Source organism: Cervus canadensis, chromosome 31 (assembly GCF_019320065.1).
Source record: "Cervus canadensis isolate Bull #8, Minnesota chromosome 31, ASM1932006v1, whole genome shotgun sequence".
In the NCBI taxonomy this organism is placed as follows: domain Eukaryota; kingdom Metazoa; phylum Chordata; class Mammalia; order Artiodactyla; family Cervidae; genus Cervus; species Cervus canadensis.
In genome coordinates, this window is record NC_057416.1 from 2,367,575 (window position 1) to 2,390,917 (window position 23,343).

Consider the following 23,343-nt stretch of genomic DNA (forward strand, 5'->3'; position numbering starts at 1 on the left):
GGCACAAAACACCAGGCACCCGGAAGGGCAGCCCAATTTCTTTGAAAGGAGGTAGGATAAAATTTAAAGATGAAAACAGAGACAAAACATTGAGGGACAGAGACCCATCCTGGGGAGGGAGTCGTGAAGGAGGAGAAGTTTCCACACAGTAGGAAACCCTCTCACAGGCGGGTCTGTGGGGTGTTTGAGAATCTCAGACGGCAACATAACGGGAGAAAAAAAAAACAACAACAACAACACAGACTCTGTGCCTAACTGCAGCTGCCAGAGGAGAAGTAGCCTAGATGCTCGCATCCTCCACCATCAAGTAGGGGCTGGGCAGGGAGGCACAGGCTGAATCATTGGTCCTTAGGGTAAGGACAGGGCCTGAATGCCCTGAGGACAATCTAAGGGAGATAACATGAGACAGTAACCCAAACTGTGGGATTGCCAGGAGACAAAAATAAACCTTTCCCGCAAAATGCTTTAACTCTCAGCCTGGCATGCTCACAGAACAAAGGATTGAGTGAATACCAAAGGAGAGCTAACGGGCTGTGTGTAGGCCCCTCCCGCCTCTGGAGGCAGAGGGGCAGGCCTGCCACAGCCAGGGCTGGAAGGCAAGGGGCAGCTGCAATCTCAGCCCCAGAGATGGCATCTTCCACCAAACTGTGAGGCTCCCAGTTGCTTGCCATGTCTTCCTGGGATCCTAGATGGCTGACATCTGCCATGAGTGTCACAGCCTGAGGTCTGCTCCCCAGAGGAGACATACAGCTCACCTGAGATGGCGCTCTCGCGGTGCCACTAGGAAACCGAGCACCTAGGACCTGGGAGGTGATTAAGACACACGGCCCACCTGGGACAGTGCACTCACCAAGCACGTGGTCACCTGAGCTGCTCGGACCTGGGGAGGGCACAGAATGCACAGCCCAACCCGGTCTGCGCCCTTGTGGAGCACCCGAGGACCTGAGCGGCTTAGACCTGGGAAGTACATAAAATGCAGGGCCCACTTGGGAGAGTGTCCTTGCAGAGCTCCATGGAGCCTGGGCATTGTAGACCTGGGAAGGGGCAAACCCAGCATGGCCCAGACACTGAAAACACTCCCCATAGATACCAGTGAAATTTGTTTACAGAGTCCCTCCCTCCACACAACACAACTGAACAAGTGAGTCTAAATAAGTGACCATCTTTGCCCCCTTCTGTCAGGGTGGAAATCAGACACAGAAGAGACTTGCAAACAGAGGAAGCCAAAATAAACAAAGGAGAGGGAACCACTCTGGAAGTGACAGGTGCAAGAGATTAAAACCCTGAAGTTAATACTGACTGTGCATTGGAGGGGGCCCATAGACCTCAAGAACAAGTGCAAGCTGGAACAAGGAAATATCTGAAACTGAACTGAGCCCACACTGCCCATAACAGCTCCAGAGAAATTCCTAGATATATTTTTACTATTAATACTTTTTAATTAGAAAAATTAAGTTCTTTATTACTCCTTTAGTTTTCATTTTTATAACCTACAATTACCTTGCAAAAATAAAAGACCCTATTTTTAAAGCAAGTTTCAAATATATGTGTGTGTGTGTGTGTGTGTTAATCTTTCTGATTGACTTTGCTTTATATTTTTTATATTGTATTTTTGAGAGTCTAAACTCTATTCTAGATTTTTAATCTTTGCTTTTTTTTTTTATCCATTTTGTATCTTTAAGAATCTAATCTTCAGTATCCATTTTCACTTAGGGGTTTGATTACTGGCTCGATTGCTTTCTCCCCTTTTGAATCTCCCTTTTCTCCCCCAGGTCACCTCTATCTCCTTCCTCCCCGTTCTCTTCTCTGCTTAACTCTGTGAATCTCTCTGGGTGTTCTGGGCTGTGGAGAACACTTCGGAAACTGATTACTGACTAGATTGCTCTCTCCCCTTTTGACTTCTCCTGGTCATCTATATCTCCATCCTACCTCTTCTCTTCTCTATGTACCTCTCTGGATCTCTATGTGTGTCACTCAATTCTGTGAAGAATTGTTCACCATTAACCTAGTTGTTTTATCATCTGTGCTGTATGAGGATACTGTAAGAGAAGGACTGAAAGACAGAAGCAGGAGGCTCAACTCCAAAACTTGAGAATGTCAGAGAACGCCTGATTCCAGGGAACATTAGTACACAAGAGCACACCCAAAAGTCTTCATACCTACACTGAAACCAAGCTCTACCCAAGAGCCAACAAGTTCCAGTGCAAGACACACCCGCTAATTCTTCAGCAAATCAGGAACACAATACTGACAATTTAAAGACAGGCTGCCCAAAGCCATGCCAAACCTGTAGACACCCCAAAACTCACTCCTGGACACTTCACTGCACTCCAGAGAGAAGAGATCCAGCTCCACCCACCAGAACACAGACACAAGTTCCCCAAACCAGGAAACCTTGACAAGCCACTAGTCCAACCCCACCCATAGGGAGTAGATGCCACAATAAAGAAGAATCACAAACTTCAAATCTACAGAAATGGCACACCAAACACAGCAATCTAAACAAAATGAAAAGGCAGAGAAAGATTCAACAGGTAAAGGAACATGATAAATACCCACCAAACCAAACAAAAGAGGAGGAGATAGGGAATCTACCTGAAAAGGAATTCAGAATAATGATAGCAAAGATGATCCAAAATGTTGAAAACAAAATGGAGTTACAGATAAATAGACTAGAGACAAGGATTGAGAAGCAGCAAGAAATATTTAACAAGGACCTAGAAGAAATAAAGAAGAGTCAATTAATAATGGGAACAATGCAATAACTGAGATTAAAAAGCTCTCTAGAGGGAACCAACAGTAGAATAACTGAGGCAGAAGAGAGGATAAGTGAGGTGGAAGATAGAATGGTGGAAATAAATGAAGCAGAGAGGAAAAAAGAAAAGAGAATTAAAAGAAATGAGGACAATCTCAGAGACCTCTGGGACAATGTTAAACACCCAAACATTTGAATCATAGGAGTCCCAGAAGAAGAAGAGAAAAAGAAAGGGGATGAGAAAATACTTGAGGAGATAATAGTTGAAAACTTCCCTAAAATGGGGAAGGAAATAGCCCCCCAAGTCCAAGAAACCCAGAGAGTCCCAAATAGGATAAACCCAAGGCAAAACACCCTAGGACACATATTAATCAATTTAACAAAGATCAAGCACAAAGAACAAATATTAAGAGCAGCAAGGGAAAAACAACAAATAACACACAAGGGGATCCCCATAAGGATAACAGCTGATCTTTCAGTAGAAAACTCCTCAGGCCAGAAGCAAATGGCAGGACATAATTAAAGTGATGAAAGAGAAAAACCTATAACCAAGATTACTATACCCAGCAAGGATCTCATTCAGATATAAAGGAGAAATCAAAAGCTTTACAAGCAAGCAAAAGCTGAGAGAATTCAGCACCACCAAACCAACTCTTCAACAGATGCTACAGGATCTTCTCTAGACAGGAAACACAGAAAAGGTTTATAAAATTGAACCCAAAACAACAAAGTAAATGGCAATGAGATCATACTTATCAATAATTACCTTAAATGTAAATGGGTTAAATGCTCTAACCAAAAGACAATGACTAGTCAAATGCATACAATACAAGACCCCTATATATCTTGCCTACAAGAGACCCACCTCAAACCCTGGACACATACTGAAAGTGAGGGGCTGGAACAAGATATTTCATGCAAATAGAGACCAAAAGAGAGCAGGAATAGCAGTACTCAAATCAGATAAAACAGGTTGAAATAAAGACCATAATAAGAGACAAAGACGGACACTACATAGTAATGATCAAAGAATCAATCCAATAAAAACATGTATCAATGATAAGTATATATACACCCAATATAGGGGAACCTCAATACATAAGACAAATGCTAATAAGTGTGAAAGGGGAAATTAAAAGTAACACTATAATAGTGGGGGACTTTAATGCCTGATTCACACATATGGATAGATTAACCAAACAGAAAATGAGCAAGGAAACACAAGTTTTAAATGACACAATGGACCTTAGACCCAATTGATATCTACAGGGCATTTCACCCCAGAACAATGGATTTCACTTTTTTTCAAGTGCAAAGGGAACATTTTCCAGAATAGGTCACATCCTGCACAATAAATCTAGCCTTGGTAAATTTAAAAATACTGAAATCATTTCCAACATCTTTTCTGATCACAATGTGATAAAATTAGATGTCAATTGGAGGAGTAAAAAAATTATAAAAAAACACAAACATATGGAGGCTAAAAATCATGCTCTTCAATAACCAAAAAATCACAGAAGAAATAAAAAAGGAAATAAAAATATGCACAGAAAAAAAAATGAAAACACAACAACCCAAAACCTATGGTATTCAGTAAAAGCAGTGCTAAAGGAAAGTTCATAGCAATACAAATTTCCCTCAAGAAACAAGATAAACATCAAATAAATTACCTAACTTTACACCTAAAGCAACTAGAACAAGAAGAAATGAAGAACCCCAAAGTTAGCAGAAAGAATGAAATCATAAAAATCAAAGCAGAAATCAATGAAAAAGAAACAAAGGAGACTATAACAAAAATCAACAAAGCTAAAAGGTGGTTCTTTGAGAAGATAAAATAAAGAAACCATTAGCTAGACTCATCAATAAAAAAAGGGAGAAGAATCAAATCAATAAAATTAGAAATGAAAATGGAAAAATCACAACAGACAACAAAGAAATACAAAGGATCATAAGAGACTACTATTAGTAACTATATGGCAATAAAATGTGTAACTTGGAAGAAATGGATGAATTCCTAGAAGAGTACAACCTTCCAAAACTTAACCAGGAAGAAACAGAAAATCTAAACAGACACACCACAAGCACAGAAATTGAAACTGTAATACAAAATCTTCCGACAAACAAAATCCCAGGACCAGATTGCATCACAGGTGAATTCTACCAAAAAATTTAGAGATGAGCTAACACCTCTCCTACTCAAACTCTTCCAGAAAATTGGAGTGGAAGGTAAATCCCCAAACTCATCCTATGAGGCCATGTCACCCTCATACCAAAACCAGACAAAGATGTTACCAAAAAAGAAAACTACAGCCCAATATCACTGATTAACATAGATGCAAAAATCCTCAACAAAATTCTAGCAAACAGAATTCAACAACATATTAAAAATATCATGCATCATGACCAAGTGGGTTATGTCAGGGATGCAAGGATTCTTCAATATTCACAAATAAATCAATGTAATACACCACATTAACAAACTGAAAGATAAAAACCCTATGATTATCTCAATAGATGCAGAGAAAGCCTTTAACAAAATTCAACAGCCATTTAAGATAAAAACTCTCCAGAAAGCAGGCATAGAAGGAACATACCTTAACACAATAAAAACCATCTATGACAAACACACAGAAATCATTATCCTCAATGGTGAAAAACTGAAAGCATTTCCTCTAAAGCCAGGAACAAGACAAGGGTGCCCACTCTTGCCAGTACTATTCAACATAGTTTTGGAAGTTTTACCACAGCAGTCAGAGAAGAAAAATAAATAAAGAGAATCCAGATTAGAAAAGAAGAAGTAAAACTCTCACTGTTTGCAGATGACATGATCCTCTACATAGAAAACCCTAAAGACACCACCAGAAAATTACTAGCACTAGTCAATGAATAAAGTAAAGCTGCAGGGTATAAAATTGATACACATAAGTCCCTTGCATTCCTATACACTAACAATGAGAAAATAGAAAAATTAAGGAAACTATCCCATTAACCATTGCAACAAAAATAATAAAATACTTAGGAATAAATTTACCTAAGGAAACAAAAGGTCTATATATAGTAAACTATAAAACACTGGTGAAATAAATCAAAGATGACACAAAGAGATGGAGAAATATACCATGTTCATGGATTGGAAGAATCAATATAGTAAAAATGAGTATACTGCCCAAAGCAATCTATAGATTCAATTAAAACTCTATCAAGCTACCAATGTTATTTTTCACAGAAGTAGAACAAATAATTTCACAATTCATATGGAAACACAGAAAGTCTCTAATAGCCAAAGCAATCTTAAGAAAGAAGAATGAAACTGGAGGAATCAATCTGCCTGACTTCAGACTATACTACAAAGCTAGTCATCAAGACATTATGGTACTGGCAGAAAGACAGAAACATAGATCAATGGAACAAAATAGAAAGCCCAGAGATAAAAAAAAAAAAAAAAAAAAAAAAAAAAGAAAGCCCAGAGATAAATCCACGGACCTATGGACACCTTATCTTTGACAAAGGAGGTGATAATATACAATGGAGAAAAGATAATCTCTTTAACAAGTGTTGCTGGGAAAACTGGTCAACCACTTGTAAAAGAATGAAACTAGAACACTTTCTAACACCATACACAAAATAAACTCAAAATGGATTAAAGATCTAAATGCAAGACCAGAAACTACAAAACTCCTAGAGGAAACACAGGTAGAACACTCTCTGACATAAATCACAGCAGGGTCCTCTCTGACCCACCTCCCAGAATAATGGAAATAAAAGCAAAAATAAACAAATGGGACCTAATTAAATTTAAAAGCTTTTGCACAATGAAGGAAACTATAAGCAAGGTAAAAAGACACCCTTCAGAATGGGAGAAAATAATAGCAAAGGAAACAACTGACAAATAATTAATTTCCAAAATATACAAGCAGCTCATGCAGCTCAATACCAGAAAAATAATGACCCAATCAAAAAGTGGGTCAAAGAACTAAATAGACATTTCTCCAAAGAAGACATACAGATGGTTAACAAACATATGAAAAGATGCTCAACATCACTCATTATCAGAGAAATGCAAATCAAAACCACAATGAGGTACCATCTCACGCCAGTCAGAATGGCTGCCATCAAAAAGTCTACAAAAAATAAATGCTGGAGAGGGTGTGAAGAAAAGGGAACCCTCTTAAACGGTTGGTAGGAATGCAAACTAGTATAGCCACTGTGGAGAACAGTGTGGAGATTCCTTAAAAAACTGGAAATAGAACTGCCATACGATTCAGCAATCCCACTGCTGGGCATACACACTGAGGAAACCAGAATTGAAAGAGACACATGTAATCCAATGTTCATTACAGCACTGTTTACAATAGCTAGGACATGGAAGCAACCTAGATGTCCATTGGCAGATGAATGGATAAGAAAACTGGTACATATACACAATGGAGTATTACTCAGCTATTAAAAAGAACACATTTAAATCAGTTCTAATGAGGTAGATGAAACTGGAGCCTAATATACAGGGTGAAGTAAGTCAGAATGAAAAACACCAATACAGTATATTAACACAAATACATGGAATTTAGAAAGATGGTAATGACAACTGTATATGCAAAACAACAAATAGACACAGATATAAAAAGCAGACTTTTGGACTCTGTGGGAGAAAGCGAGGGTGGAATGATATTAGAGAATAGCATTGAAACATGCATATTATCATATGTGATATAGATGACCTGTCCAAGTTCAATGCATGAAAACAGGGCACTCAAAGCCAGTGCACTGGGACAACCCAGAGGGATGGGACAGCGAGGGAGGTGGGAGGGGGGTTTGGGATGGGTGGACACATGTACACCCATGGCTGATTCATGTCAATGTATGGCAAAAACCACCACAATATTGTAAACTAATTAGCCTCCAATTAAAATAAATTAATTAATTAAAAATATTGATGGAAGGATCAAACCAGAGGAGAGGTTCCTGGGAACCCCTGATTAATAACCAGTCAGTCAGAAGTACAGGTGACAACCTGGAGTTGGTATCGGCATCTGGGGTCAGGTTTGTTCAGTGGGACTAAGCCTCTAACCCTGTGGGATTTGACATTATCCTAGGTCAAGAGTTCAGGATGGATTTAGACTGTAGGACACTTGGCTGATGTCCAAGGAAAATGAGAGAACTGCTTGGTGGTGGCAAATAACATTCCAGACCCTCATTTATTTTTTTTTTTTCCTAAATTAAGGTAAGTATCCAACAAGGTGATATTTATCTGCATAAAATGTGAACTTTCAAGGAACAATTTATTCCCCTCATTCCCAAGGAACAATCAATCACCCTAAAGTGGTGACAATTTTCAAAGCAGAACTTCTAAAAGTGTGGTTATGACACTTGAAGAAGTAGGACTCATAACTAGTACAATTTGTCATCAAGAATTTATTGGAGGATTGGGCCCAATCAAACAAAAGAAAAGTATTGAAAGAAAAATGATAATTAAGTGTTTAAGTATTTGGTAGAAGACATCATAGTCCCTATTTCCTTTCTTAAATAACGAGGTATTCAGGGAATGCCTCATTAGCAACGAAAACACACCAAGTTACCAGATACTCTGGAAGAATCAATTCATGGGCTGAACATTTGCAAAATCTATGCTACTGCAATGCAAAGAAAATTGCCTTTTACAGGGTAGATAATTAGCATTATAAGATGCTTAGAATTAATTTAATATTTACTTCATCTTTATACCAGTTCCCTAAACAATGCAGACAAATGATCCTTCTCATTACACATATAATGCCCATAGGAATAGTGTCTTAACCAAGGTCACTGGATAATCAAACCTAGACTATAGGTCTTCTCTTCATACATTTTGACTTTTTATATGTTTCACTATCCCTAATGAATTATAATATTCGAATTCTCTGAAAGAACTGGGAATGGAGAAAGTTCCATTCTTTAAAGGAAAGGGAAAGTGAAAGTTGCTCAGTCACGTCCAACTCTTTGCAACCCCATGGACTACACAGTCCACAGAATTCTCCAGGCCAGAATACTGGAGTGGGTAGCCTTTCCCTTCTCCAGGGGATCTTCCCAACCCAGGGATAGAACCCAGGTCTCCTGCATTTTAGGTGGATTCTTTACCAGCTGAGCCACAAGGGAAGCCCAAGAACACTGGAGTGGGTAGGCTATCCCTTCTCCAGTGCATCTTGTTGACCCAGGAATTGAACCAGGGTCTCCTGCATGGCAAGTGGGTTCTTTACCAACTGAGCTACCAGGGAAACCCTTCTTTAAAGGAAGCAAATGTGATTGTGATTTTGAAGCCACAAAATAAATTCTGTCTTAATTTGGGAAGCTTTCTGATAGGCAAACCAATCATACTTCTGACTTACATTGAGACACTTTAGCTTATTTATGTTTTTTTCCAAATCTTTTTTCCTTTCAATAAAACTTGAAAGTGATACCTTTCTTTTTTTGAAAGTGATACCTTTAAAAGTTTTTTAAGTGATCTAATTATATACAAATCAACTGAATCAATAGATTTTCTTCTGCTATTGTATATTTTCTGTTATTACACATGGGGCAAAGATATGAAACATGCATTATATGAAACATGTGCATTTCAATGTCTCTATATTTTACAGAAAATAGTAAACACTAGATAATTTTATGCATTCTTTTATGCCAAAGAATTCAGAGGGAAATATAGTAATGCCTGCAATTTGCCTAGAAGGTATCAGAAATATTGATTATTCAACACATTAATGTATGAATATAGAGAGATGAGACAGGTGACAAAGGGTGTGTAGGAAACATTAATGGCGCAACCTTGGTGATGGGTACTAGTTTTAAAGTATTTCAACTTTGCCATAAGTTTGAAAATGTTACTCACGAATTGTTGGGAAACAGCAAGAAGTCTTATTTGATGTAGTTTTGATTTTGTACAGCTAGCTAAAAGAGAAGGGTACTTAAGTATTTCTACTTTTGGGTAATTTAAATTGCAAGACAATCATAACACAGAGACAAATTCAGATGCATACAAAGAAATTCAGATACATACAAGGAAGTTCCCACCAATAAAGTAATGCAATGCTCCATATGGAACAAGCATGTTTGTAGTAGGAGCTTCATACCTTCACATGTCGGCGGGGCGCCTTCAAACTGTAGCTGGGAGCTGAGCTTACAGGTCAGTGTGTCCATCCCAGACAGCGTGTACCCGGGGTGGCACTGGTACTTCACGAAGTCTCCTGAAAGAGTCCACATGCATACTCGGCGATCCTGTCTCCATGACGCATGCAGCGTGTGAATGTTATTAAACACATGTGACACTCAAGTTGCTGTGCAAACCACTTCTGAACCATGACTGGTATTCATGCTTAGTCTACTCAGTGAAAAGTGTCATTTTTAGTTCGTAATTTATAAAAACGCTCTCTTTAAATGTAACCAGTATTTCTATAGAGATTATGGAGCAGTTTTTTCTTCTTTGACTGATATGTCTATGTTTACTCCCTTTCCCCTATGATTACTAACAAAAAAGAAAGAAAGATGAAAGAAGGAAAGAAAAGGGATTCAGAGGCTTGGGACTGAAGGCTGTATAAGAGAATGTCTTTAATGCATCCAGAGAGGGCTACAAAATGACCTTGGTCTAAGTAGCACAATGTTCTCATCAGCTAAGCCATCAGGAATAGGGCAGAAACTGGTCACATAGTTTGACCACCACTATAAAACAGGGTGTGAGACAGGACTGGGTATTTGTAATTGAGACCGAGAAATCCTTTGTCACAGTAACTGGCCGGCCAACGTACGCCACAGTAGGTTTCTTAGTGTGGCCTGATGATTTAATGAAGTAGGCCACCAATTTAAAATGAAAAAACAGAATTTCTAAATAGCATCATTCAATATATTTACCAATTACATTCCAGTTTCAAGGAAAGGTCAATGTTAGACTAACCATTATTTCAGCCACAAATGACTTTCTTCTGGTGCACCAAAATGGTTCCCTAACTAAACACAAACATCTGCTTAAGTCTGTGTCTGAAAACTGCTTTTAGGAGAAAAATACAAACTGGTGAGTCATGCAGCAGGAAAATGTGCTCAAAGTGGCAAAAGCAAAATTTAAATGGCAAAAAAAAATCATGGAGATGAAGAAAGAAAAACATATTTATTCAATTCATGACCAATGTGTATCTCTCTAGGAAAGCTTTAGGAATATTTCTGACAAACATTCATCAACTTGGCTATCTACTGCAGTTGCATGGGTGTAAAAAAACCTGTGTTGAGCTGATGATGTTGTAACAATGAAAACATTACCTATTTCAAAATCCTCATCCTCTGTAAGCATTTCTGCCTGTGGAACTGCTGGAGGAGGTTGACATTTCTTGAGCTGAAATGCTACATGGTTTATATAAAAAAACAGTAAGTGAAATTACATTTGATGAATAAACAAAAATCTTACAAAAAACATCTCTCTTGTGTTGTTACAATGCTTAGGTCTAGGAAAATATCTATATTTGTAAATTATAGTTTTACTAAAGTCTTGAGCTTCAAATGCTTACAAAACTGAAAGGGAAAAGTACACCATTTAAAAAAATTATGATGTTTAAATAGAAACACTTTACATATATTTGGAATTCTGCAGGAGAAATGGTTCTTGCTGGTTCCAAGTCCATATTGGGATCTGACATCATCTTCCTCGGTCTCTTTTCCTGAGGATATGCATGTGGCAGTCCTCAAGAGAGATAAGGGACCAGTAATGCTTCTCCCCAAACTATTTAGCATTCATTCCCAACATCAGTAGAGATTCACTTTGTCCCATCTACAATTACATGACATTCACTATCAAGGTTCATCTGGAGACAGAGATGAGGAAATCTCTGAAAGCTACTAAATGTATTTCCATGGCCTCCATATCAGAGTTTCACATACAATACGCTTATCTTGGGGGCAAATCCAAGATAAACTATAAAAGAGATGTGAAGTCCTAAATACGTCAGTAAGAAAAAGGAATCACAGGAACCTCAGCATGAAATGTGAGAAAATCCTACAGGCTTTCGTTTGACAGAAACATGGAACTTTAGCTGTAAACAAAGTTTATGTCAACCCTATGAGAAAAGTCAGCTAGGATTCTCTGCCATCATCAATGGAGTAAAAATACACTGACCGTGAAAATTGAGGACGAAGAAACCGCCATTTGAAAAGTCGCTGTGAAATTTGAGCAGGACTTGGTTGGTGGAGCTGTATGCTGTCTCTAGGGCTGTGTTCCCACTGAAAACTCCCAACTGCGGAGAATTCTGATCAGGACCGTCCCTGGGAAAGAGAGGAGGAGCCCTCTAAATAAAAAGCTTCCAGTTACAGCTTAAATTCGCAACCGTTTTCTTCTGACTGCCGGGCTCTTCTGTCTGAACCCAGGATCCAGCTGAAAAGCCTGGTCTTCAAACAGCAACTTAGGGCTCCCTTGTTCCTCCCGCACCTGACCTTCTCAAAGGTGTTTTTGAGGCAAGGTCACATCTATTCTAGTGACGTCACTACCACATATCAGCTTCCTTTCAAATGTTCCCATTTTAAAGTCTAAATTCAGGGTGTCTCTTTAATTGTGGGTGAGATTTATGGAGCTCTTGTGGCTGAATTGAAATATTAAAAAAAACTGAATAAAATATTACCATCTTCTAGATTCCATGTTTAGAAATACTAAGATGTTTAATATTCATAGGTGACTGCACTCCAGTCTGTCTCATGAGTGTTTGGAGGACAGGGGCTCCCTCCGCTGCTGGAGGGAGACCTTGCTCCTACTGCTAAATCTACTGATTAATCTGGGTAAAGCTGCTGATACTATAGTGTGACTTCTCATTTCGGTGTCGTTTGTCTGTCTTGCTTTGCTTCATAGGTCAACTTAACATTTCAGGTTCTCCATTTCTGCTCGTTCCCACAACACAGGTCCTGTCCCCTGATCTCCCCTCCTTACCACTCCCAGAGTTATTTCTATAGCCTCACAGGCCAGTCTCCCATCTTATCCAGCTGACCTGCCCCCTACACAATAATAATGGGTATTTTGCAACCAGGACCTGGTCCTATAATTCTCCCTCTTATGACTCTAAAGTGAATCCGTGTTGCTTTAGGATGAAGCCCAAAATCCTTAACATGATTTATGAGGTCCTGTATGGTCTGCCCAGCTTACCTGGCCAGGTCAACTCTTCTCTCTCCTGTGCTCTCCCAAGACATGAGCTACATCACACCTGGGGCCTCACAGTGCCTGCAACTCACCTATTCTCTTGCCTCAGAGAATTTCTAATGGCTAAGATAACCCCTACGTTTACAACAACTTCACCAACACACACACACACACACTGCCTTGTTAACTCTGATTATGCTTGAGTTTTCAGGGCACTTTATTCCCAAAGCACATCCAACTTATTCCAAATCTGGACTGTGCCCCAATGGTAAGCTCTACTCTTCCCATCATATTTTGTCATTCCCATTTCCCCATAAAGTCTCACCTCCAAAGGCAATGGTACAAATAGTCATCCCAATAGACATGAACATTCAGTGAAGGAGAGTTTAGGTTAACTTACCAAGGAGGTATTGGGGCAGGAGGAGAAGGGGACAACAGAGGATGAGATGGCTGGATGGCACCACCAACTCGATGGACATGAGTTTGAGTAAACTCTGGGAGTTGGTGATGGACAGGGAGGCCTGGTGTGCTGCGATTCATGGGGTCGCAAAGAGTCAGACATGACTTGAGCAACTGAACTGAACTGAACTGAACCCAGGCTACATGGCTCATTAGATGGGGAGCTAGGGCTACATCCCCCACGGCATCCCCTACAGAGCCCATGGTGGGGAAGGGGGAGTAGGGAGGGGGCAGTTCTGCAAGGTTTATAAAGTACAGAGAGAAAGCTGTGTGTAATCATTTCTTCAGTATTTCCAGAAGCATCAAATTATTATATGGCAAAGGATCCAATCAGCTTTTCCTTAAGAAAAAAAAGATTTATGCTTGAAAATGAAAAAGACAAGAAGGAATTCCCAAGTGGCCCAGGGGCTAGGACTCAACTCTTTCACTGACAAGTGCCCAGGTTCAATCCCTGGTCAGGGAACTAAGATCCCAAAAGCTATGTGATATGGCCAAAAAGATAAATAAAAATTAAAACAAGAAATAAACATGAAAAATAAAATACTTTGGGGATATTCTCCTCTAGCTAGAGTAATCCTGAATATATCTACCACGTAGCATGGTACATGAGGTTTATTCTATCTCTAGATTTAGTTGGTAAATTTCTGTTTTGACATCTACCTAACTATTCCATCTCTAAATAGACAGAAGTGACATGTAAGTGGTTAAAAGAACAGTTTATCACAAGGACAGATGGGTGTTTTCAGGAAAGGTTCTCATACCAAACCGCGATGTAGTCATTGACGGCTTCCGTCTGCAGCAAGGTGAAGTTGATGTAGACGCCATGGCCAGGTGGCACTGAGATGAGCCAGATGCAGTCCTTCAGGATGGGGTACTCGTCCGGAAATCCAGGAGAATAGATGGTCCCGTTCTGAGATGTCACATTATATCCACAGGGAGCTGAGAAGAAAGCCAAGAAAAATCAAGCCCAACACAGTCCACTTTAAAAAGATACAGTGAGATGTTTATCAGTCTCTAAAGTCCCTTAGCCGAGATTTTCTTTCTAAGAAATAATTGTGAAATATCCCTCAGCAACTACTTTGTCAAAATAATTCCTCTCAAGTCTTAAAACCTTGGAAGAATTTTATTTCTAAGCCACCTTATCTAAGTTTTTTAACATATTCTCCAAACATTCAAAATCCCTTCAGGATAAAGTCGTTTCCACATAATTAAAAGGAGAAAGAAAGAAAGAAAAAAAAAAAAAACCAAAAACCTTAGTCAGTAGTCTCCTGAGACTGAGCTGATAATCCATTGGACTATCTGATGTAAGGGATTATGCTGAAATTATGTGTGAATATTTAACTGAAAAATAATTTTTTTTGTTTTAAGTGAGATTTCTAAAGCTTATTTAAAATGCCTAAAAGAGAAGTATCTAAGTCTATCTGCCTTGAAACAAAGACCTTATAAATTCTCCTGAGATCTATACCTAGAGAAAGGAGATAAAATTATGTAAGTGAAATTTTATAGAAACACTTCCACATCTCATCCACTACCAATGATGTAAAAATCTCAACAATACCCAGAGTCCATTTTTATTTTACTTAATAAAGTGATCATCACTCGTGCCATAGAAATTATTTTGCTTTATTTTTGGAAAAATGAAATGATCATACATGAGCAGATAATCCAAAATACATTCTTTAATTCACATCATGGTATAAATACATCAAAGTCATAGGCAAGTAGACATTTTAATCAAATTAAAAGCCAGTAGATGCTATAAGAGTGTCTGTTACTAACATGAATCTTTTCAGGCTTTCAAATATTTGCCATAGGGGATCGGGATGGGGAATACATGTAAATCCATGGCTGATTCATGTCAATGTATGACAAAAACCACTACAATACTGTAAAGTAATTAGCCTCCAACTAATAAAAATAAATGGAAAAAAAAGTATAAAATTTAGGTGGAATGAATAAGCCAGTGTACATTTTTTAAATGTAAATTTAAAATGATGACTGGTGAAATATCATGAAGCCAAAGTAACCATATAGATGCACACTAATTTCAAAGTAGACAGAAAATGTACCAGTGTCAAGTAGATTGACTTGGTCTGAATTTTGGGTACATTTATTTAAAGGCACTGTGAAGAACACTTTACAAGTTTTATAGCATAATTGTAAGCGGGTTTTGGAGTCAGATACACCTTGACCTGTAAGCTAGCAAACTATAACATACAGATGCCTCTAATCTGTAGACATAGGGCCAGAAGCCACGCTGGGGTCACAAGTGACTACGTGGTGACCCCGGAGAGGCCATACTTCTTCTTAGCTGCACACATCATGTCCTCATCACCTGCATGAATAGCTCTTGTGCTTTTCTCCTGTGTTGCTGGCAGGTGAAATGGTCCCTTCCTCAAAACTCAACTCAAATGTCACCACCTCCTGACAGCCTTTTCTGGCGGCTGTGGTCTGGATACTTGTTCCTGGACTTCAGTTCTTCACCATCTGACTGTTAGCAACTAGCAGTCAGGGACCATATCCATAGCCCCATCAAACCTCCTCTCATCAATCCCATTGCCTGGCTCAGATCTCAATAAACAACAGACACCAAGTAATTGAGGGATTGGAAATGAGTGAGACAATGAAGAGAAAACACTTAACGCATGTGTTGAAGCCACTGGCTGACATATCTCATGTGTGATTTGAAGTTATTATCTATTGATTTATAACTCTAAATTTTCCTTCAGCATTTTGACTTTTTAATTTGCATCTTATTAAAGTATAGCCACTTTACATGGAGTAGTGCCCTTCCCATGGGGAGGCAGGGAAACAGAACAAACATAAAACATGGTGTCCACCTCTTAAAAGGCAAAATAAATAATATGGTTATTTTCTTCATAAAACACATTCTGATATTTTTTAGGTCATTTAATATATTTGCCATGATATATCTATGATATTCAAATAACAAATTCTTTCACTCCTATGTTCAACGAGTGTTTACTGAGAGTCTATTATGTACCAGGCAGCTCGGCTGAGCTGGGGCTAGAGCAGAGAATCATGCTGACCCCATCCCTGCCTTGCAGAGCTTGCTATATTCAGCAGAGTGATGAAGGAAGATGTTAAAAAGCTAAATATGAAGTTTGACTTGTGTGATAATACTCTCAATGCACTTAAAACTTTTCTCAAGGCAAAATCCTATATTCTACAGAGGAAGATGGAGGACCCTAAAAAGACATAAAGAGTAAAGCTGCCCCTCCCTTTCCCCTGGTCCAGCACCTTCTCCCAGAGGCTTTCCCCTCAACTTCGTGGCACCACAGCTGTATTTTGACTTCCACATCCCAGCGGCATCTCAGGGATCTCTGCAGCAACAGGGACCTGCAATCCAGTTCAGCAGGAAATGCACCCACCCCCATGCTCTCCCTGAGGCTGAGGGTCAAAGAGGCCCCTCCAGTGGAAAACAGCCAGCAAGCCCAGCAAGGGGGAGAATCTGGGCACAGAAGGGCCCCTGCACCACCTGCAACCATGAGTACTTCCCAGCTTCTCACCTGTCTGCCCAGGAGCCTGGCCCAGCAGGAGGGGCAGGCAACCAGGCAGCCAGGAGACAGACCATAGAACATGAGAGCATTACACACTGCACTTCACAACTGGGGGCCACACAGATGGCATCCCTCCTCCACACCAGGACCAGAGAGCCAACAAAGGCAATCCCTTCACATACATGAACAAACACTGCAATAGTGGCATTTATCATGCTAGGCAGTTAGAATAGGAAAAAGGAGTCCAGAACGGTGGTGGCTAAAAGACAAGGAAGAGAAAAGCCTGCAAAAATAGAACAAAGGAAGGTCTGAGGAATGGAGTGAGGACCTCAGGTAGAACAAACAGCACTTCTGGCTAGCTCAATTTACACAGGGTAGGCCCAGGGGGAGGAGGAAAAAAACATATAAAACGAGGAGCCAAAGGGCTGGGGGTCTCTCTCTCTTCTCTTTACATCTTTTGGGTCATCAAGCCCTCATGCCTCGAGGATATATTTTCCTTTATTTTCTAAATAAAACTGAGCTGTAACATGGAGCTGTAACACTGGTCCATCCAAGAAGTGCAAGAGCTGTGACACTGGTCTGTCCAAGAGCTGCAATGCTGGCCCATTCGAGGGCTGTAATGCTGGTCCGTCGCTTCAAATTTTTGTTGTGACAAGACAGAACCAAGGAAATTACACACTCCCCCAACAATAATAAGAAATACACTTTTGATCTTCCTTGCTGTTCTTGGCACAGAACTCATAAAACCCTTAGAATTTACAAAGTGATTAAAAAAAGATCAAATTGTCTTTTGTTATTCAAAACAAGACCCTTTCAACCACACCTGAGTTTACTTTAATGAAGAAATTAGGAAATCTGAAGCCTTGGGGCTAGTTGCAAGGGGAACCAGCCTCAGATCGGAGGTTCAGCCCCACCCCCACCTCAGGAAGAGGAAGAGGGAAAGAAAGTCCACTTAATCACCAACCTGAGGGCCTTTGGTTTTAAAAGAATATTCCCTGGTTACTTTTATTTTTTAGAATTTAATCTAATATTGTTGTTGTTGTTCAATTGCCCAAAATTGTCCGACTCTTTGCCACCCCATGGACCCCAGCACACCAGGTTTCCCTGTCCTTCACCAACTCCCAGAGCTTGCTCAAACTCATGTCTATCGAGTTGGTGATGCGATCCAATCATCTCATCTTCTGTTGTCCCCTTCTCTGCCTGTCTTCAATCTTTTCCAGCATCAAGGTCTTTTCCAGTGAGTCAGTTCTTGGCATTTGGTGGCCAAAGAATTGGAGCTTCAGCTTCAACATCGGTCCTTCCAATGAATATTCAGGGTTGATTTCCTTTAGGACTGACTGGTTTGATCTCCTTGCTGTCCAAGTGACTCTCAAGTCTTCTCCAGCACCACAATTTGAAAGCTTCAGTTCCTCAGCACTCAGCCTTCTTTATGGTCCAACTCTCACATCCATTCATGACTACTGGAAAACCCATAGCTTTGACTAGATGAATCTTTGTGGGCAAAGTGATGTCTCTGCTTTTTAATATGCTGTATAGGTTTGTCATAGCTTTTCTTCCAAGGAGCAAGCATCTGTCTTCCTTGGGTGACTTTTGTCTTTTCTGTTATAAACCACAATCGTGAGTAGATGGCTTACTGGGTTCTGTGAGCCTACCAGTGAATTATCCACCCTCAGGGTGGCTGTGGTCCTGGGACTTTCATGTGGCACCAGGAGTCCTGGGCAGTCTTGGGTGTCTGCAGGATTTTAGCTTCATGGTTTTGCCAACTCTGATTAATATTCTGTATCATATATCACCCAAAAAGATATATTTTATTATCATCACACTGACAAAATAATTCTAAACTGGCAGTTATTTCCATGTTGGAAAGTTGGACTTGAAAAAGCAATGAAATCTAATTAAATACTTAATTCTATTTTTCATATCAAGCCAAGGAGTCTCCTACTTACATGTGAATTCAAAGAATTCAGGGAACAACTACAAGTAAAAAGGGATTTCAGTCCTAACAATTCAACATAAAAACATATGAATTTTTAAAATGGTAAGTAGTTTTTAAAGTGTTTTAATAAAAAATATCAGATATCCCATTGCTATTGTTAGTTTTATAAAATGATTTTTAAATGCTGTTTTAAGTTACTAAATATGTAGTTGATTAAAATTACGATTTAAAAACACAGTAAATGTTTTTCTTTTATAGTTGTTTATATAATGATAAAGAATGGAAATGTACAGGTGAAAAATATCATTTAAAAAGTCTATCTATATGCTTTTTTTTTTAACTTCTACAGTAGAAATTCAAATTCAAACACAGCTGGATACCTTTCCCTTCTTTGCCCCTGGGATATAAGTATTTAGCATTTCAAAGGTCCACAGAGTTGGTAATTTCATTATTTTTTCATTCAGAGATACTGTATTTATAATGTTAGAATATTAGGTTTACAGCAAACTTTTCTATTTCATATGAATTCTTCAAAAACAAAGCACTTGATATATTTAACTTAAAGTTGTAGAAATTTCAAAGTCATAGTAAAAATTAGATAGTCAAATAGAAGCTTTGAAGAAGTGACTTCTGCTCAGACAAGGATATTCACTGAATCCAGACCCTCCTTGATGCCATTCCCATCACCTGATTTGAACATTTCCAAGAAACCCTGATCCTCAAGCACCATCATAGGACACTACTTCATTTCCCCCCAAGACTGCTCCTCTAGGATGTCTTTGCTATCACTGCTTCTTCTCTCTGAGATGGTCTCTGTCTCTGAGTAGCAAAACAGTACGTGCCATTCAAATCTAACTGTAAAAATGAAGTCAGTTTTCTGAGATACAAAATCAGTGTGATTATTGTTAAGTTAAACAATAAAAAAGTATCTAGGGTAAGATACACACTCAATCCCCCTCTAATCCAAAATCTGATGGAACCACTGTAAAGCCAAACACTGCTCTAACCATGAAGATAATACTGTCAATCACTTCCCCAGCAATCACCGTCTTTTGTACCTTCAATCATAAAACACTCCTCGTGCCTGATTTTGCATAATAAATATTCGTGTGTATTATTTGGCTATCCTTATAATCTCCTTGAAGGCAAGGCCTTTCCATTTTTTTAAACTGACTGACATATGATATATTCCTGAAATACTAAGTGGCATGAGTTTAATATAACAGATTCCCAATAAAAATTGGTTGAACAAATTAATGAATTCTGGAATGCATTCCTTTAATATTTCATGCATCATTATACATGTGAAAATGAAACTGCTTGAGAAAAGTGATTAACCCACCGTCACATCTTGGAAAAGGGTAGTTCCAGTTTCTGTTGATCCCGTGCTGACAGGTGAGAACTGGGTGGCCAATTAAAATGTACCCAGGATAGCACTCAAAAGATATTGACTGTCCCACACTGTAGTCAGAGTTGACCATATACCCATTCTGGAAAGGTGGTGGGTCAGGGCAGTTCTGTAATTCATAGGCTGAAACAGAGAGAAACAAGCTCATAAATAAGAAGTGTAATTAGTCTGGAATTTAGAGGAATAGGATGACATACAGCTTCTTAGCATGAACTTTTTATATAAAGTTTATGAAATCTTTACTAAGATACCCATTATCATCCAGTCACGTCACTTCATGGTAAATAGAAGGGGAAAAAGTGGAAGCAGTGGCAGATTTTATAGTCTTAGGCTCCAAAATCACTGCTGATGGTGAATTCAGCCAAGAAATTAAAAGATGCTTGCTTCTGGGAAGGAAGCTAAGACAAACCCCACAACAGCATATTAAAAAGCAAAGACATCACTTTGCCAACAAAGGTCCATCTAGTCAAAACTATGGTTTTTCCAGTAGTCATGTACGGATGTGAAAGTTGGACCAGAAAAAAGGCTGAGCACCAAAGAATTGATATTTTCAAACTGTGGTACTGGAGAAGACACTTGAGAGCCCCTTGGACTGCAAGGAGATCAAGGCAGTCCATCCTAAAGGAAAACAACCCTGAATATTCATTGGGAGGACCGATACTGAAGCCTCTATACTTTGACCACCTGATGTGAAGAGCCGATTCATTGGAAAAGACCCTGATGCTGGGACAGGATGAGGACAGGAGGAGAAGAGGATGATAAAGGATGAGATAGTTGGATGGCATCACCAACTCAGTGGACATGAGTTTGAGCCAACTCTGGGAGATAGTAAAGGACAGGGAAACATGGTATGCTGTAGTCCAAAGAGTCACAAGGAGTTAGACATAGCAACTGAACAACAACAGTATAAAACAGTACTTATTTTTAGTAGTATAATCATAAGAATTTGCATTTAATGAAGACATATTGTGTGCTTTAGAAGTTATATGGCACATACTAAAAATAAATTTGACAAGGCATACCTTGGGAAGAAAATATATGAGGGGAATTTAATCAAAACAAGAAGTGCAGATAAACAAAAAAATAAAATAAATTCATTCCATTTTCTTAGTTTTTTTTCCCTTAAAAAATAGTGTAGTGTCATACCTAGCCATTACTACCAGTACAATCTTTTATTTGTTTATTTAAACTTCCCCTTTTTAGCTACACCACGTGGCTTGCGGGTCTTAGTTCCCTGACCAGGGATCGAACCCCTGGGCCCTAGCAGTGGAAGCACAGAGCCCTAACCTCTGGACCGCCAGGGAATTCCCCAGTACAGCCTTTTTATAATGTATAGTTTACTGTGTTTATTAGTTTATTGTGCTGTTATTAATACATTGATAATTAATAAACTATATTATTAGTTTATTAGTTTATTGTGCTCTATCACTAAGCCTTCTGTGCTCTGTCAAACGCATGGTTTCCCTCCTCAAGATAACTGCTATTTCAGAGTCTAACATTACCTCACAGACAAGGGCTCAGAAAAAGAACAGAGAACCCCACGCTGTGTTCTAACTATCAACCAGTTTCCTTCTTTATTATATTCTTTTCCACTGGAGTCAGCAGCTTGTTCTCATTCTTGTTTTACTCCAAACACAGTGAGCTCTGTTGGTGAAATGAGTCCTCTAATAAATATATCAAATACGGCTGCTAATAATTAAACTTAAAAAGGAAAAACTATCAAAAATGGATTTCCAGTTTTCATGGGACAAAAATCAAATAAAACCTTGTTCAACTTCACTCCACCCTCCCTGGGAGACTCTGTTTATGCTCTAGTGGGGCTCTGGTGGTATTAATACAAAAATCAGTTATCACGGTACATTATAAAGGAGGTAAGAAGTAACAGAGATGCCAAATGAACCATCATGTGAAACAGCATTTAACACAGATTCACACACACTTTCCACATTTTCATCACACATGCTGATAACAAGAACCACGATGCATTTCCCTACACATTATGTGGTTTCTGGCATAATTTAAGAAAGACATTCAAGTTTTGTTTAGGGATGTATGAAATTAGCCCATTTCTACTCATCATCTAACATGTGTGAAAGGGATTGAAAATGGAAGTTTAAGTTGCCTTTAGCAGCCCCATGATATTAAGTCTAAAAACTTTGGGTTACCCTTGATTAGAAGAAAGGTATTTTTTTCTTTCTTTTTTTAATGGTACCAACACAGCTTTCTTGTATGGGGATTAAAGGGCATTAAAAGAGAGAGAGAGAGAGAGAGACTACCAGCCCATGTAGGCAGGACTATAGTTTTTATTACCTACTCATTTACTGAGTAAAATAAAAATCATGTATTGAGTGTCTTCTTGTTTAGTAGCTAAGTTGAGTCTGACTCTTTTGCAACCCCATGGACTGCAGCTCACCAGACTCCTCTGTTCAAGGAATTTTCCAGGTAAGAATACTGGAGTCGGTTGCCATTTCCTTCTTCCTGACTCAGGGATCGATGCTGTGTCTCCTGTGTCCGCTGCATTGGCAGGCAGACTCTCTGCCACTGAGTCACCAGGGAAGCCCTGTATTGACTGTCTGCTATGTTATAGATAGAAACTAGACAGAAATGGATCCTGCTTTCACAAAGCTTACATTCTATTTAGGGGAACAGACACAAATAAATCAACATGTTGGTAATTACATAAAATAACTAAGTTATGTAAACTGTTGTTAAAGAAGGACAAGGACTAATATAAAGGTTGGGGGGGGGCAGGATGGAGGTTTAAGTGAGAGTGATCAAAACCTGCTTCCTTGAACAAGTAGCCCTGAAACTGAGATCTGAGTGGGGAGAAGATACAGCCAAGTAATAACCGAGAAAGGAAGACCTTTCAGCAGAGTGAGCAGTGGGGGCCCGAGGACAGAGGAAGTCGGGTCTCCAAGACGAGGTGGGGGTTCAAGGAGAGGAGCCTGGGGGTCATCATCCCAGTGTGACCATCCTGTTCACAGTCTATAGCTCTCACGAGGGAGAACCTCACAAAGAATTGGGCCAGGCCACAGAAGAGGAATTAGGACGCTTCTCAAGGGGACACAGATATGGTTTTAAAAACCAGGACCCATTCTTCATCTCACAAATCATATCTTCCAGGTG

At 39.2% G+C, this 23,343-nt stretch overlaps 1 protein-coding gene across 1 annotated transcript in view; it reads right to left on the reverse strand.

Annotated features, from left to right (window-relative positions):
* The window catches only part of CSMD1 (CUB and Sushi multiple domains 1), a 2,005,298-nt gene that overhangs the window by 141,890 nt on the left and 1,840,065 nt on the right, over positions 1 to 23,343 (reverse strand). Inside the window, exons 42-46 of the mRNA XM_043454305.1 lie at positions 20,152 to 20,340; positions 14,114 to 14,291; positions 11,886 to 12,031; positions 11,036 to 11,116; positions 9,859 to 9,972 (exon numbers count right to left, since the gene is read on the reverse strand). Coding sequence (XP_043310240.1) covers positions 9,859 to 9,972; positions 11,036 to 11,116; positions 11,886 to 12,031; positions 14,114 to 14,291; positions 20,152 to 20,340 — 708 coding nt within the window. The remainder of the gene's footprint in view (positions 1 to 9,858; positions 9,973 to 11,035; positions 11,117 to 11,885; positions 12,032 to 14,113; positions 14,292 to 20,151; positions 20,341 to 23,343) is intronic.